Source organism: Coffea arabica, chromosome 6c (assembly GCF_036785885.1).
Source record: "Coffea arabica cultivar ET-39 chromosome 6c, Coffea Arabica ET-39 HiFi, whole genome shotgun sequence".
Classification (NCBI taxonomy): domain Eukaryota; kingdom Viridiplantae; phylum Streptophyta; class Magnoliopsida; order Gentianales; family Rubiaceae; genus Coffea; species Coffea arabica.
This window is the reverse complement of record NC_092320.1, coordinates 21314576-21331922: the sequence shown is the minus strand read 5'-3', so window position 1 is coordinate 21331922 and position 17347 is coordinate 21314576. Positions and strand designations below refer to the sequence as shown.

At 35.9% G+C, this 17347-nt stretch overlaps 1 protein-coding gene across 1 annotated transcript; it reads right to left on the bottom strand.

Moving 5' to 3' along the window:
- Window positions 1-5739: 5739 nt before the first annotated feature.
- On the bottom strand, window positions 5740-12618 carry LOC113692766 (microtubule-associated protein 70-1). The gene is made up of 12 exons (XM_072053278.1): window positions 12195-12618; window positions 10338-10423; window positions 9219-9284; window positions 8886-9056; window positions 8621-8791; window positions 8356-8511; window positions 8118-8264; window positions 7632-7703; window positions 6957-7508; window positions 6677-6864; window positions 6317-6418; window positions 5740-6073 (listed from the first exon to the last, which is right to left on the bottom strand). Exons 1-11 carry the CDS (start codon window positions 12439-12441, stop codon window positions 6376-6378), a joined length of 1899 nt encoding a protein of 632 aa, XP_071909379.1. The 5' UTR covers window positions 12442-12618; the 3' UTR covers window positions 5740-6073; window positions 6317-6375.
- Between the last annotated feature and the right edge of the window lie 4729 nt (window positions 12619-17347).

The following is a 17347-nucleotide window of genomic DNA, read 5'->3' as shown; positions in this document are numbered from 1 at the left end:
TTATTTTATATTATTTTACCATAATTATTATACCTAATCAACGCATAGAATTTAAAATTTTTTGTATTTTTATTTAAATTACGTAAGCAGTCGAGTGATATATCTATATTAAGTTCAACCCTAATTAATATATCTATATTAAGCTAATTACGTTCAACACTAATTAATATATTTTTATTATGAACCAGTTCAACAGCATGTATTTAACATGCTACAACACTAAACACTAATATGGAGCCTAAAAGTTTATTGATAAATTAATCATAAAAATTTTCTTTCCAAATAATTTAAAATATTAAGATATATTTGTATCGTTACCTTAATTTTGTAAAATATCTACACTAATTACCTTTAATTCGATATATGTGTAATATTAAAAAATTTAATAGCATCTATTAACATATCCATATTGTCTGCACCTATTGTTTAAAATATTAATCACGTAATAAAACTACATTAATTTATTGGTAACTTTAATCATGTGTCAAAAGTTTATTAATTGGTAACAACACTTAAATTTATCCTTTTTTAATAGGATGATTAGTGATATGGTTAATTAATATCTAAGCAAATAATTTACCTTGCTAATTAATTAAGCTAATCACTAACTAACTAATTTGGGTTATCACATATTTGTCCACACACCTAATATTATACAATTCATTAATACTACATTCATTAATTTCAACTAATCACCATGCAACAACAAAAAAATACTCTAATTTACCACGTCAATTAGAAAACATTAATATGGAATAAAATATAAACAATGTCATGTCATATTTAGATTTCACAAATAATATATAATACAACACAAAAATAGAATTCACATTAAAACATAAAAAACTATATTATATAATTAATAATCATGAATGACACATTCCAAATTATGGTAATAATTAAAGACATAGATAAGTATTTTACTTACTTGATAATTGTTGTTTTTCCCTCGTCAATGATGGAGTGTCTGCGAGAATTTCGCCTGTCGAGACTTGCAAACAAGACTGTTCAAATCAAAGGCCCTCTACTGACCAAATCCTAGCCCTTCTACTGACCAAATCCTAGCCCTTCTACTGACCAAATCCTAGGCCCTCTATCTCCGTCCAAATTTTATAGCTTCAGACTTCACAAAGTTAAGCTCGTCCAGAATATAGCTAAGCTAAGTGCGAACTTCAAGGATCTCTGTCTCCGTCCAAATATTGTTTGTAACTTCAGATATCACACACTTCACACAGCCAAGCTCGAACAGAATGCAGAGGCTAAATTTATAGACATGAGAAATGGAGATGCGGAGCTCCATTTATGATTAGAGGGAGGGGGAGAAACAAAAGTCTCAGAGAAAAGAAGAAACGACTGAAGTTGCGGTTATGGAGTTGGGAGTTGGGAGTTGCTCTGAAGAACGAGTTATAAGCGAACGAATTGTACATTTCTCTAGCCCGTTGCGCCATGTTGGAGCGACTAGGGTGTCACAACTTGAGAAAAAAAAAAAGGCTACCTACGCCTATCCCTGACACAAAACAGGCCAACAAAAATAAAGCTGCAGTCCCAGGCGGTCAAAGGCTGCAAGCTTATGGCCAATAAATTTTGTATATGTCTGGCAGATGCCTTGCTAGCTATGTCTAAAAGGAAAGGGTCATAATAAACCAGGACAATCAAGAATTGCCAAGTGTTTTTTTATTGCACGCATCAACCTGACAATGATGAATGGCAACACAGGTTTCACGGAAAGTCAACTATTCTCAAAATTAGCTTTTGGTAATTGGAGAACAAAGCCTTTGATAGTGAACGAAAATGATGAGAGATCCAAAAAGGGCCACTGACATTTAAGATTGGTCAAAGGAACCATCATATTTCACCAAACCTTTTGGAACCACATTTCACGTGAAAAAAGCTATCAGCTTGGAATGACGGTCAAAGGCTACAGATATTCTAATTATCTCCTGCCCGTCGCGCCTACATGGCTCGACGCCTAAGAAAATTTTTTTAAAAAAAAATGAGCAGCATCGCGCCAACATGGCACGACGGTGGCACGACGGGCATATGCTGATACTAAGCATCCAAACTAGCATATTTGACCGACTTTTTTGTCATCTAACAATATTCTAATCAATTAGCCCAAAATTGCATGCTGATTTACATCACTTACCAAGCATTTTTTACCATATTCATAATTTTGGTAAGCTAATTGTACTTCATCTTACAGATAGGACAATGGCCAAATCCCATCATCAGTTGGGAATTTGAAGAATCTCGAATCATTGGACCTCTCCTCCAATCAACTGACTGGGGAAATACCAGAGAATATTTCAAGCCTCACCTTCCTGTCATTCTTAAATTTGTCACATAATCAACTAGTTGGAAGGATTCCAGGAGGAAGACAAATGCAAACATTCCTAGAAAGTTCTTTTGAAGGAAACAGTGGTTTGTGTGGATTCCAGCTGAACCGAACTTGCAACGGTGACAGAGATCCTGCACTTCCGGATTCTCAATTGAAGGAGAAGCAGTTATATTCCAAGACAGAAATCTACGTTAGTGTTGCAGTTGGATCTTTGGTAGGTCTAGCTTTCTTTTTCGGGCCACTTTGGCTATCCAAGAGGTGGAGAATCTGCTACAATAAAAATGTTGATTAACTAATCTTAAGGATCTTCAATAAGAAAGGAAAACAAATGCGGAAGAATTTGAAGGAAGATTGGTGAGAAATCTTTGAAGTTGATATATGCATCAAGGTAAATTTGTAATCAATATAGGATGGACCGTTGGTTTTTTTTTTTCGATTACATCATGGCCTAAAGTACTGAAATTTAATCCTCTCTCACTAATTACCTTTTCAATTCATGGAAAACTAAAAATTGCAATGGTTATGGTCAGAGTACATTATTCAGAGTCAATATTAGAGAGAGACCACAGAGTTATTTTTTAATAAGAAAATGTGGATTATCATATAGAGCTACAACTTCCGTATATTGCAATATCACATATGACACTAATGGAGGTGTATGTGATTTATTTCTTGATTTTGTGACTAAATACTGGATCCTATTTCACCTAATATGTAAAGGATATTGAAAATGAAGAGTAAAGTCAAAGGGAGTCTCGTACTACCAAAACAAAAAGAAAAAATCAAAAAATAAAAAGTACTAGCGCTTAAGGTACACTTGATGTGCGTGCATGCAATAATAAAAAATAAATAAAATTGCTTTGTTCGAAAAAAATGATAGGAGAATTTTTTTAAAAAAAATGAAATGAAAAATTATGAAGTGCAGAGTATGCGAAATCTAAAAGAGGTTAGAGTAATAGAAACAAATTTTTTGTTGCATAGCTTGTAATTGCAAATGGAATAGATAAAGAAACAACATTTTTTTTTTTTTTTGGAATAGATTATTGGATGAGTGTAACTTGTTTGTAATTGTGATGAGTAAGTGACTCTTTATGGTTGTTTATTGAAATGTACGATTTCTTCATGGCCTGATTAGGACTATTTTATTATTAACAACACATGCTGATTTCTCGCTTTAGTCGGAAAGGTGGGGCTAACTAAGTCCACAAATTTTTTTCTAGGCAAGGGTGCAACCCCTCAATTATCCTTAAATTGGATTTTATGCCCTAATAGTTCATTTCAGCAATTAACTACCTAAAATTTTTTTATTTTTATTTTTAACGTTCCACAACATTAAATTAAAACCTCACAAATTGAAGCAGTTTTAGATCCGTAAAAAGATGAAGTATATCCGTGTTATTCTCTTGTCTCCAATATTCCCTTTGATAAATCACTATTATACGAAATTTTGGTTTTGCTTCGAACAGATTTTCTCATTCGTAGCTATCCGCTTTGGTTTTGCTTCAGACGATTGCTCTCCACGATATTGATTATCCTTTGCACTTGGAGACAGATTTTTTTTTTTTTTTCGGAGACAGACATTTTATTAGGCTAGTACCGTTTTTCCAGTTTTAGTTTTTCTTTTTCTTGAAAAAAAAAAAGAAGTCGTTAAAATATTATTAATTACTTTTGAATCTACAAGATATTGCTTTCCAAGATCTAACTAGACGTCTAAGTTCTACCAAGATTGCTTTCCACATTAATGAAAACTCATGAAGACTAATCGAGCATCGATTTAGAGTTGCATGATGTAAGTTCATGGCTAGGCCTTTACTAAGCATCCAGAAAAAAACATTCTTGCAGATTAAAAGAAAGGTTATGACCTCTTTCTGACCCTATCTCCATATTATGGCCTTCCTTTTCTATCTTCTATGAAAATTTTTGCACTTTTTTTTCTTCTCTTTCGATCACTTTTCTTAATCCTCTCAAGAATATAGATGAGAGTTTCTAAGTTTTGACGTACAAATAAAGATGAGAGCTATATTTATAGGAAAATAAGATGGTAATGAATCAACAAGAGAGGAGATGAAATTACAATACATATCATAGGGTCATGACATATGTCGACTTGGATAGTTTGAATAGTTTAGATGACATGTGTCACACTATAGTGGCACATGCCAATTGTTGTGACATATGTTAAACTATGCAACAAGTGTCACTACTAGAAGGAAGATGGTGAAATCATTTGCTATTTGTATACTTAGTCCTTCAAGTTTGAGTAAATTGTGTTCCATCCACCGGTAGTTCAACTTATCAGCATTCAGGATTTTTAAGTAAATTTTTGAGATTTTACATGTCCCTTTATTTAAGATATTATACGTAAATATAGAAGTACCCTCATTTGAATTCAATAAAAATAGTTTCAAAACCAAAATTCTTAATAGAGTCAAATTCAACTTTCCCTCCAAAAACCAAATTCTAGTTTTCAACTTAGGATTTAAGTTTATAAGTCTAAGTTAGTAGGGCTATATGATTAGAAAAATTCTAAAAAAAAAGGGTTAGCCTAATTTACCCGGATTTTTTATCTAATTTTTTAAGTATTTTAAATACCTAACTTTTTAGAATACTTAGTAACCATAGACTCGTCAAATTTGGGTGCGTATGGCCCTGAACCCTATTATGCATCGTGTGCTTATAATTATCCTAGTGATACGAATTTCATTTATTAAGTGCTTTATTATGTCAGAAAATCCTCTTTTATGATTTAATTGTCGAGTGTGACATTAGATTTGCTTTTTGAATAATTATATAATTTGCTAATAGTATATTTAGGAGTTTAGGATATCCTCTTGAGTGGTAAAACTAAGGGGTTCAAGTGTGAATGTTACTTACGTTGAAGCATATGAAAATTATATTAAACTGTTTATTCATACAAGTAAATTCAATAAAAATAAAAAATGGCAGTTGAATATAAATGTATGAGCATAGAAGGAAAGTGTTGCTCGTAATGTTAATTTGTTTTGGAAAATTGAAATTAAACCAACACGCTATCTAATTACAAGAAGCATAAATATGAGTGCACGCATCATGGTGATTTGTGTGTGTTAAATGAGTGCACTATTCGTCGCTACTACTAATTACCATGTATTGTGTGTGTTAAATGCGGGCATACTTCTTTTCAAGTATTGCCTCTACTAATGAGTATTATTTTGAGGTTATTAATGTCTTTTTATGCTAAACCCTTCGTGTAGACCATCACTCAATTGGAGAAAGCGCAATAAAAAATTACTAGTGTTAGAAGAGAAAGAGCAAGTTTAATGCTTTTAACACAAAGTTAGATCGCTGAGAATAGGAAAGGATTGTCGTGAGTTAGCTCTATTCGTCGGCCAACTTCAGCAAGCGTAGAACACTTTTCAAAGTTGATAAAATAATGCCATAAAATTTCATTCGGATTTCAGCCTTGTGAACATCCCAGCAAAATCCAAGAATCTATAAACACCTCTAGGAAATAGTTCCTAGTATCATTTAGGTTAATAAACATAAACATTGTGTAAACTATAACATTTATATTAATACAAAATATACATCACATGAGGATAGGATAATCTCCATGTGCTCGAATTGTCCCATACAAACTTGAGACATGGCCAGACAATGTCTTAGTTAACGCACATAAATCTATCTAATAGGCACCCTTCGACATTGCTGCATGGCATGGTCATGAATGTCCAAATATATCAGTGCTAAGCATCCCTGAGAATTAAGAAACGATTCATTATCCTTGTTTGTTTGTTTGTTCAGCAGTTGTGTATTTACATTCAGACTCTACTAGTCAGTAGACTTTTGCAAATATGTTGTGAGAACGAGCCAGCTTACGAACTCAAATAAAGAAGACCCGTATTATTGTTAATAGTTGCAGAAGCTCCATTTTTGCTATTTGTACCATACAAAAAATTGAAACCTTTTTCCACACTAATTTGCTTATACACAACATACCACCAAAGAATACTTCATTTGTGATCGGCTTCTTCATACGAGATGTTCTTCTAATGGACTCAACTTTGGTTTGCAACACAAACAGCTTTGTCATTTTCAGGCCTAAGACAATGTGTAGATGCAAATTATCGCCATACAAGCCAAAACTGATTTATAATGACACAAGGACTGAGAAATAATAAATTAACGGTAGTTAAGATCTCCTGAAGCCAACTTTTGTGCAATACTATCCACTAGCAGGGTATTTAATCAGGTAAATTAAATTTAAACGCACGGGAAACAGAATTTCCGGATGGTTTGAATTCAAGTGCACAAAACAATATAGACCCTACATTGCCCAAGCATAAAGTTAGATTTCACCTTATTGCAGGTTGATGAGTTCCATTTACAGGTCCCCTTGTAGAACTTACACGTCTCAATCTTTGGTCTTGTTCCTTGCCAATACGAGTAGCTGCAAGTTCTTTCCCCATAGCAGCTACTTCTCTACGCATCTTTTTGGACTCAACTTCCATAGCTTTATTCAGTGTTTCTACCTTTTTTGCCAACATCTAAACAAGTCCACACGCAAAAAGGGCTCAGAGGGAGGGAGGGAGTGAGGAACGGAGGGAGGGAGGGGGAGAGAGAGAGAAAGGCACCAAACCTCGATTGAGTCATCTCTGTCCTTCAGGCTCTGATCTTTCTCTTGGCAAGCTTTCCTCAAAGTTATAACCTCCTTCTGCAGCATATCATACAACATACCAGATACATAATCTTTATTCTCCCCTTCGGCTTTATCAGCTGCATTCAAGTTACCAATCTCATTTGCATAACCATTCTCATGTATTCTTGCTATTTCATTACTATGCCTATGATCACAGGAATTAGTGAATCTGTTATCTATGTCATTTTCATATGTTAGAGTGTTTTCTCCATCCAGTGATCTGCTACCACTACCAAATAACGTTGATGAGAATTTTGACTGCTCCAATAATGCTGAAGAACTATTTGTTCGAAATGACCTAGACTGAAACTTTGTCTTTTTCAATGAAATCCCATTTGATGGAGGTTTGGACAAACTTTCTCCTCCACCAAAAGATTGGCGCCGTGAAAGACCGTTACACACACTTCCTCCTTGTGGAGTAGAGCGGGTGGTACAAGTTGAAGAAGCTTTTAGCCTTTCTTCCAAAACTTTAAATCGTAAGTGATACTTCTCCTGAGAAATAAGTTATCAGCATGTTATCGAACAGGAAATGACATAAGCAAACCTGTGAGGAAATAATTGAAAAATATCAAACAACGACAAAAAGGGAATTTACAGAGCCATCCAATTTCTTACTTTTAATTGTGCTTCTGCCTTTGCAGTTCGCTCTGCAATTGCCACTTTGTCTTTAAGCTGTTGCATTTCTCCCTATTCACAAATAGCAATACTTCTTAGTTCATCTGAAATATAAAGACAGGACTGGCTTAATACGGATAACTTATGGTCAAAACTGGAAACACCAGTAACAAAATTAGTTCCAAAACTTCTCTGGCATTACTTTTGCTGCAAAGTGGCAAAACAATGACTATTAAGACATTGATATCCTGGTCAATAGTCTAAACCCTTTTCCAAATTCAGATCTCCTCGCTTGATATAGCACAGCAATATAAATCAGAAAAAGTTTTTCCTATCACTAATGAGGAGTTGCAGTATGCTAAAGGCCAAGTATGACTCAATTAGTGATTTCTGTACTGTTGACTTGCCTATTAGTATATCTGCTTACGGAAACAAACAAGTGTACATGCTAGACACATAAAAGATTAACCTAAAGACATCACATGCCTGAAGAAGTCTTCTTTCTTCCAGCCATTGCTTTACAGGCATTACTTTGTCATTGGAATCTTTCCACTCATTAGCAACAACAACAGCAACCCGATTCGCTGAAATCTTTGCACGAGCAAGTTCACGGTCCAGAATTCTTTTTTCTTCCTGTTGAAGCATGGAAATTAGTCATCCCAGAGAAGCTCATTGTAGCAATGGCTAAGGTATTTAGATTTAACAGTCCTAGAGTAACACTTACGTTCAATTCTTGCATCTTTCGCTGGTAATCACGTACTGCATTGGCTGCAGCACCTCCAGCCAAAACAGCCTCCTCAAGTTCATGTACAGTTTGCATTAACTTTTCAACCTCAGAAACTTTCTGCCTGTGCATCTTGTCCAATATTCTATTCTCCTCCTGAAGTAAGAGCACAATAGATCAAGTGAATCTGTAAATACAAGAATTATCTGATGGGCAACACACTTTCGTCCATACCCACAAGAAGAGACTTCTAAAATAGTCAAACCTGGCATATCTCTATCTGTTTCATCAAATCTTGGTTTTTGTTCTGCAGATCATCAACCAAGGAGGCTTTCGCCAATGCCATTTGGACAGTTCGCTCAGCCTCCAACAGAGCAGCCTCTTTGGACTTAGTAAGTCGATCCAGGGCTCTATTGTCATCTTGTAGCTTAGCTACCTGAATTGAAAAGATGCAAAAGTACATCACTTGGAACATACATGCATTTTCATATACCAGAATTGAGACTAGATCAACAACAAAGTTTATGTACCTCCAGCCTGGCCAACTTCAATTCTGCCTCTAAAGGAGTGATAATGGCTTCAATAGGAGGCATTTCATCATCTTTTTGACCTGCATGAACTCTTCGAAGAGTGGCTTCTGCAGCAAATTGTGCTGCCAGAGCTGTTTTCTTTTCTTCATTTATTTTCCTAACCTCTAAATTCTGAGAATCATAATAACTTGACTGTTAGATGTCATAGCTTCTGCAACAAACTGACGGAAAATGTTGAAATTCTAATTTTCATTGGGGGAACAAAAACAATAAAATTAAAAAAAATAAATTCCTAAAGAAGCACTATAACTATGCAGTTAATAAACACTTCACCTTGCTTTCCAAAAGTGCTTCAGTTGCTTTCAATTTGTCGTCAATTTTCTTTAACTCATCCGAAAGCTGATGTAAAGTAAACCATGATAAGCAACCTTACTAAGTATGAAAAGGAATCACTAGTCAAATACTGAAACATGAAGGAAACCTTTATCCAATCAATCACGCGTTCATAGCATGTGTATAGCGTTATGTAGATATAACACAAAGTTTCACGAAGATATAAATTTCCATATAACAAATTCTAACACCAGCAGATCTTTGATAGTGACACAGTCATATGGGTACTTTACAGCACTTGCTACATTAGTAAGATCATTCAATAAAAATCTTTACACCAGCAAAAACAAACATGGCGTTTTGGGCCAAAACCCAAATGTTGAGATTGTAGATTTTAAAGTTACCATTGATCCTTTTATTTTCTACGCCTTCCATGAATAGTGGAGGAATGCTGAGATTAAAGGTCTATAAAATGCTCCTTTATGCGGGCACCATGGACGATAAATTGCAGAATACCAGTATCTTTCTCTCACTCATGAAAAAATAAACCAAATCTTCTAGATGTAAGAATTTTATAATTGTAAAACTTCAAACAAGTATTTACTGTAGCCTCATAAGTTCTGCAGTTGTTCTACCCTTGAAGGAGGGAAATGTAAGCAAAAAAACCTCTTAATAACAACCATTTTGGATCATATTTCTCTTCTTCTGCTCCCTATGGCATTGACATGGAACCAGGAGAGGAAGGCATCCAATTGCCACTTTCATCTCCTTTGTCTCTCACAAGTTAATGATTTTTAGGCTTCTCTCGATTATCTAGTCTAAGTTCTACCAGCTTCCTTTCTAAGTTCTGCCAATACCACAGTTCAAGTCCCTTCTTTGTCAACTGAAATTTTAAGCTTCTTACATCATGTTCTTTTCTCTTGAACAATTGATATTTTCTCCTGAATTTTAGCTGTTTTAATTTTCATATGCTCACTAAATAAGACAATTTGACACTTGGTTTCTGGGAAGAAAATGAAGTCAACAATTTTTTTCATTTACATTGATCTTTCTTCTTTAGACTCCTTGATCTTCACTAAAATCTCAAAAGGCTTTGAGCAATTAACTGAACTAATTTACCTCCTCAACTGCCTTCTCTTTTAGGCGCTCTGAGTACTTCAAGGCCTTGATTTCTGCATACGCATCTCCCAGATTCCTCTCTTTGTCTGCAATTTTCGTAAACAACAATTTTCAATGAGAACCTTGCGTAATGTCTCAACTTGCATAAGAAAGAACCTGATTTGTTGAATCCATATATGTAGTTTAAAGAAAACAAAGGCCAAAAAAAAGGAGAGAAAAAAGATCACTGCTCTGTTCAATCACTTGAATGTTTCAGCTCTTGTTCATGTCTTAGAAGGGATAGATGTACTCCAAGAATTGGAGAATCTCTAAAAGAAAGTAGTTAAGGCTACTGATGTCCAGAGAGAAATTCAATTACAAGGAAAACGGAATTGATTAGTTACTTGTCTCTCAATGACATGCAAAAGGGAACATTATAATTTCACCCTGGAATCTCAAATATGTATATATCCTTTTTATCACCCTTGGAAATTATCAACAAAATGTTTCAATCCAAAGTACTTTATAAAATTTTTTTTAACAAAAAAGTTAATCCTGAACCAACCAACACCAGATATAGAAAAGCGGAGGGGAAAGAAATAAATGCATGAATGAATGTTTAAATCATGCACTGATACTCTCGTTTTAATCTTGACAGCACTAAAGGATCTGCTTGACCGTCCTCTCCATTCACCTCTGTAATTGAAATTTTACCTCAGCAACACTTACAATCATATGCCAAGAGAATCAAAATACCAACCTAAAATCACATTTCCAACACACACAAATTTATTAACACAATTTTCTTATTTTAAAGTTGAAGCTCTGTATTGATTTTTTAAATTATTATGAAAAACATATAGTACAACTCTTATTTCAAATTATGCCACATTAAGCAGAAAGATTGGATACGTCACGGAACCATACAAGAAATGGCAAGAACAAAACCCAAGATGGTCTTTTTTCTTGTCCTATTTTTTTGTTTCTTTCCAAATAGTTCACATAATGGAGAAGTTAATAAAAAAATTAGGACATGGGCCAACAAGAGCTGGCTTCATTGTGACTTCTCTATGCACTCACATGCTTCCAAAGCTTCTCTTTTCATCCATTTTCTTGTTTATGGAAATTGAAACATAAACAAATACTTTCCAACACTTTCATTGAAACATGACAGGCTCCTGATACAAACACTTTCCAACAAATTGTCATGACTGGTTTATAGAAACCTAATATAGTCCATCCAATTTCCACCAAAAAAAAAAAAAGAATTCTTGAAATTACTAATCAAATTAATAATGTCTAATTAAAAAAAAAAAGATATGCCTTCAAAAATGAATTCTTGAAATGACTTATCAATTAAATAAAGTCTCATTAAAAAATACAATTATGCCTTTTTAATGGAAAAATGAATAAATTACAAAAAATTGAAGAAATATTATTCTAGTCCAATTTCGTGCCTTTACCAGATTAGTTTTGATTCTAAAAGTATCAATTTCAAATCAAGTTTAAAAAAAATAAACAACAGAATAGAATATCTTAAACACGGACAATTTTCTATTTTTCCTTCAATAAAACTAAAATGAAAATTCCTTTCTCTTGAATTTTCACCAAAAAAAAAAAAAGAATTATTTTAACGATGATAACCTTTTTTTAAAATCAAAAAATTCTAAAAATACAGATATTCATCTAATAATAATCGTTAACATAATTCATGTTCCAGCTCTCTACCAAATAACATCCACAAATTATCCTCCATTTTCCTACTTCCCATCATCCAAAATCATAACGTCCTCAACTCCCACGAGGTTAATAAAAAAAATTCCCAAATTGCTTCCCACAAATAGAAAGAGAGCAAGAAAATGATGGTTAAATTGAAACCTCGGACTTCATTTTCCAGGCGACTGAGCTCGACGCGGAGGGGATCAGAGCCGTGAAGAAGAGTAACCAGCTCGTCAACTTCCCCGCCGGCTCTGGAAATGCTCAGCGCCGGAGTCGGTTTCTTCTTCGTCTTAAGCGAAGCCGACGGCGTCAGCTTCGGCGGCTCCGGCCAACTGACGTCGCCGTTACAATTATCAACACAGCAATTGCTGTTACTACTACTACTAATCATCTGAGCGCTTGACATTATCAAGCCACAATTGCGTAATTTTTGAGCTTAATTGTATCAATATTCAAAACCTAATTACAATTTGGGTAGAAATAATAGAATTTTAAGATTTTTCTTTCATCTGTGCGTGTTTTCGATGGTGTGCTGGTGTGTGTTTTCTGGAGAGATTTTTGAGAAGTGACGGGAGACAGCATGAGGGGGTTGGTTTATATAGTGAGCGGATAAAAAGGGGGCTTAGGCGGGGGATTAAGTTTAAATTTATTTTAATGTCTAAATTAGTAGAGCTGTTATTGTCTGTGCAACGGTGCACGTGATACGGTGTGTCTGCGTTTTTTCTCCGTCCTTTCCTTTTTGGGAAGAAATGTTGGAAAATTTTTGGGAGATTTTTTGGCATGAGGAGGGAAAGAAGATACCATTATTCATCTTTTTGTGTTACTATATTTTTGGATGGTTAATGCTGCTTGGGAAAAGTTGTAAATCAGACAATTTTAATGTTGATCACAAGATCGAAATTCAAAAAATTTTAATTTTGATCGCAGAAAACGTACTTTACAGACAATGTATACGTTGTAGTTTGACGTTAGATGTTGAACACAAAATCATGAAAATTATGATCCCAAAATTAATAAACTTGTTAACAACTCAGCACATTCATTAGATGTTGAGTGTATTAGGTATCATCTGCTGCTGAGTTGCAAATGGCCTGCCCAAGGGGAGGATAAATGTGTACCCCAAGCATTCATTAAGTTGCTTTTCATAGTTATATAAACATTACACGTGTATTGGTGCAAATGCAGTTAACCATTTGGTGCAATTAGCAGTCATTCCCATACTTTCAAGATTTGGTTTACAAGTTGACGGAACAAAACTCAGATCCAACAAATAAACGATTTGTGGGATAAAATTCAAATCCAACATCATTTATATTTATATGTATGAACGCACTTATATATTGAATTTGTTATAATTGAATTTATGTATACAAATAAAACTTTCGCGTATAATTATATTGTACAAATGTACTTAAGATTATATGAGAAATATATAATAACTGGATAACCGTACACATACCCTAGTCTCATTCAACATACATCGAACTGTCGAAGCTTAAGAAGACAATTTAAGCGGCAAATTTTTCATACATATGGTTTGGGACAGGATCTCCATCTTTGCATTTTAGTAACTAAATTCAACTTGTAAACAAAATTGAGAATGATATCACATCCACATTTGAAGTATTTGCAAAACAAAGAAGACAACTACTTACTATTTTTTTTTTTTAAGGCCACTAATCCACTATGCCGGAACCCAACAAAAGAACATACATAATATAACATTCTTTCTAGTCAATCAAGAATTATTTATCTACCAAGACCAGTTTTGTAAACCAATTTATAACCCCTTGGAAATTCACTTTTCAAATAGACCAAAAACAGAAATTGAATTCAAATTGAGCCTATTCCCTTTCTTCTTCATTTTTTTTTCCCTTAAGAAGGAGTTGTGGGGATCTAATACTGTTTATTTTACATTTTCTTTTGGGACAGGGCTGGATGAGGAGAAGATTGGATCATAAATGCTTGGATATATAAAAATCTTTTGCATAACGAAACTTGATCTATTGCCAAATATTAAGAAAGAAAAACATTAGTTAGAAGTCTTTTCTTTGTCTCCAATAATTTCCAAATACCGTACAACGGCAACATTCATTTTACTCTCAATCCCAACGGCCACAATTTCAGCAACTAATGTGGTCCTTATGCATAAAGCGTAGAGGGCTGTGCAACTTACCGTTGCAAAACCGCATAAACATCAACACGCTTTCTAGTTGTAGGGCTATTTAAAAGGCAAAATAACACAAAAGTGAATTTGTCTTCCCTTTAGAGATGTATGCATATCTGATCAAAACAATCCCAAAGTTCTCAAGACCCTTTTTCTTTTCCATCATGGACAACCCTTTTTTGAATTGCAATCAGTGTTCTTGCATTTTAATCAATTTTCAGTAACTAGGCTAAAAAGATATTATGATTACTACAGTTTCTAACTTAATCACAATTAGCTTGCACTAAGAAGAGAAATTGAGTGATAAAATCAGGCCCCAGTGCACATAAATTGGTTTTGAAGCTTAATTAGTAACCCCATAACCCTTGATTTTGTCCAGAAATATGTATCATGAACCAGAAAAATACCCACTGCCACCAAAAAGTGAAAAAGAAAGTCTAGGAGTAGGGAGGGGACAACCAATTTTTCCTTTTATAGTCCCCACCTCGTGAAACTACTTTTTCCAAGAATTATTGCAATGTGGCTGTCTAAAAGCATAAGATGCAGCAAATGAAGCAAAAACACTATTTGCTGGAAAATAGCTCATTAGCTACCGTAAGGAAAAACAGGATCTGAAGAGTTGAAGAGCAGGAGAAAGGGGGTATGCGGAAAGAGAAAGCAAAGAAGAAGACAAGAGCACATGGTAGTGGGGATGGGAGAAAGCGTGTGAGAGCACATGCGATGCCTTGATAGACAAAGCGTGAACCTAACCCCAATTTGCCCGGTCACTGGGGTCCTTTGATTTATGCTCTCATCCATTTTAACCCCCCTGTCAGGATTTAACCTGATAATTTCTCAGAAGAAGAAATAATAAGAGGGAAATAGGAAGGGAAGAACATGAATTGAGAGAAAATGAGGGAAGTAAGGGAAATCTTATTGAGAATATTTCTGTAATGAATCTTGTCTGCCAAGCCTTTCCTATACTTGGCTATTTATAGAAATTTCCTACACCTCCATGCAACGTGACTGAAGCTGACAACTAACCATGCAACTAACTATAACAAACTGCAACAGAATTCCCAACTAACTTCTTAAGTGCAACGACACCGTATGTGCCAGAAGTCTGAGCTGCCTTCAAAACGACTCCGCATTCCCCAAAGCTACGTCGCTTTACCTAGTGTTCCTGACAATACCCTTCCCTTTAGCGCATTCTTGTCCTCAAGGATGGAATTCTGGAAACTGGTTCTTGATGAAGTCGAGATCCTCCCAGGTGGCTTCCTCGAACCCCAGGTTAATCCACTTGATCAGAACCTGTGACACAGGTAATTGATTTCGCAGAATAGCCCTTCGTTTGAGAACCATTTCCGGAGCAACCTGAATTTGATCATCAGGACCAACCAGTGGTAGTGCAGGCATGACCTCCTGAGAACCTCCTACCTTCTTTTTAAGCATCGAAATGTGGAACACTGGATGAATTCGGGATCCCTGTGGCAATTCCAGTCGGTAAGCTACTTCCCCAATGCGAGCAATGACAGGGAAGGGACCATAGTACTTGGAGGCAAGTTTCAAGGAACGCCTCACTTCTACTGACTGCTGTCGATAAGGTTGAAGCTTCAGGTAGACCATATCACCAACCTCCAGAGCTCGTTCACTCCTCTTTCTATCCGCAAAATACTTCATGCGTTGCTGCGCCTGCGTCAAATTCTGGCGAAGAATCTGTAAGACAGCCTGCCTATCCCTGACAAGGTCACTAGCTGCAGGGACAATGGTATCAGAAATGAAGCCCAAGGGTAGATGATTAGGCTTATAACCATAAAGGGCCTCAAAGGGGGTCGTTTGAAGGCTAGTGTGGTAATTTGTGTTGTACCACCACTCAGCCAAAGGTAGCCAGGATTTCCACTTCTGAGGCCTGTCACTAGTCATACATCTCAGATATGTTTCCAAACACTGGTTGACACGCTCACTCTGACCATCTGTTTGTGGATGGTAAGCTGAGCTGAAGTTCAATCGAGTACCAACTAGTCGAAATAATTCCTGCCAGAAAAGGCTGGTAAAAAGCTTGTCTCGGTCTGAAACTATAACCTCTGGTAGCCCATGCAATCTGAAGACGTGTGTGAGGAACAGTTTGGCAACCTCTACTGCTGAGAAAGGGTGTTTAAGAGGAATGAAATGGGACAATTTTGTCAACCTGTCTACCACCACCAGTATAGTGTCGGTACCTTCAGAGAGAGGTAAACTCTCTATGAAATCCATACTAATCTGAGACCACGCTTGGTTAGGCACTGGTAGGGGCTGCAACAACCCAGGATAGGGAACATTCTCATGTTTGTTCCTTTGGCAAACATCGCACTGTTTGACAAAGTCAGCTACATCCTTCCGCATCCGAGGCCAATAGAAAACTGCACCTAGCCTCTTAAAACATCCCAACTGTCCAGAATGACCCCCTACTGCAGAACAGTGTAGCTGTTGAATGACTTGATGCCTCAGATCACCATGACTCCCCACATAAATCTTTTTCCTGAACCTCAGAACTCCATCTGCGTACTCATAATCAGTAACCGAAGTGGGGTCGACCAGTAATTGGGCAATTCTGTCCTGACATGCTGAGTCACCTTCATAACTTTCAGATACATCTGTCAGCCATTGGGGTTTGACACAAGTGATGGCGCAAATTTCACCTGAAGAGTCTTCCTCTGGAAACCCCTTCCTAGACAATGCATCAGCAGCTTTGTTTTCAGCCCCCTTTTTGTACTGAATTTCGTAATCCAAGCCTAGGAGCTTTGTCAAACACTTGTGCTGTAATGGAGTGTTCAACCTTTGCTCTAGCAGAAACCTCAGACTCTGATGGTCAGTCTTAATAACAAAGTGGTACCCCAGCAAGTAATGTTTCCATTTCGTCACTGCCATCACAACTGCTAGCAGCTCCTTTTCGTATATGGACAGTCCTAAATTCTTAGGACTTAAAGCCTTACTGAGATATGCTATAGGCTGTCCCTCCTGCATTAACACGGCACCAATGCCTCGACTACAGGCATCAGTCTCTACTACGAACGGTTTAGTAAAATCAGGCATCCTGAGCACAGGAGTAGTGCTCATGATATCCTTAAGGTTCTGGAAAGCTTCAGCAGCTGATTCAGTCCAACAAAAAGAGTCTTTCCTCAACAAC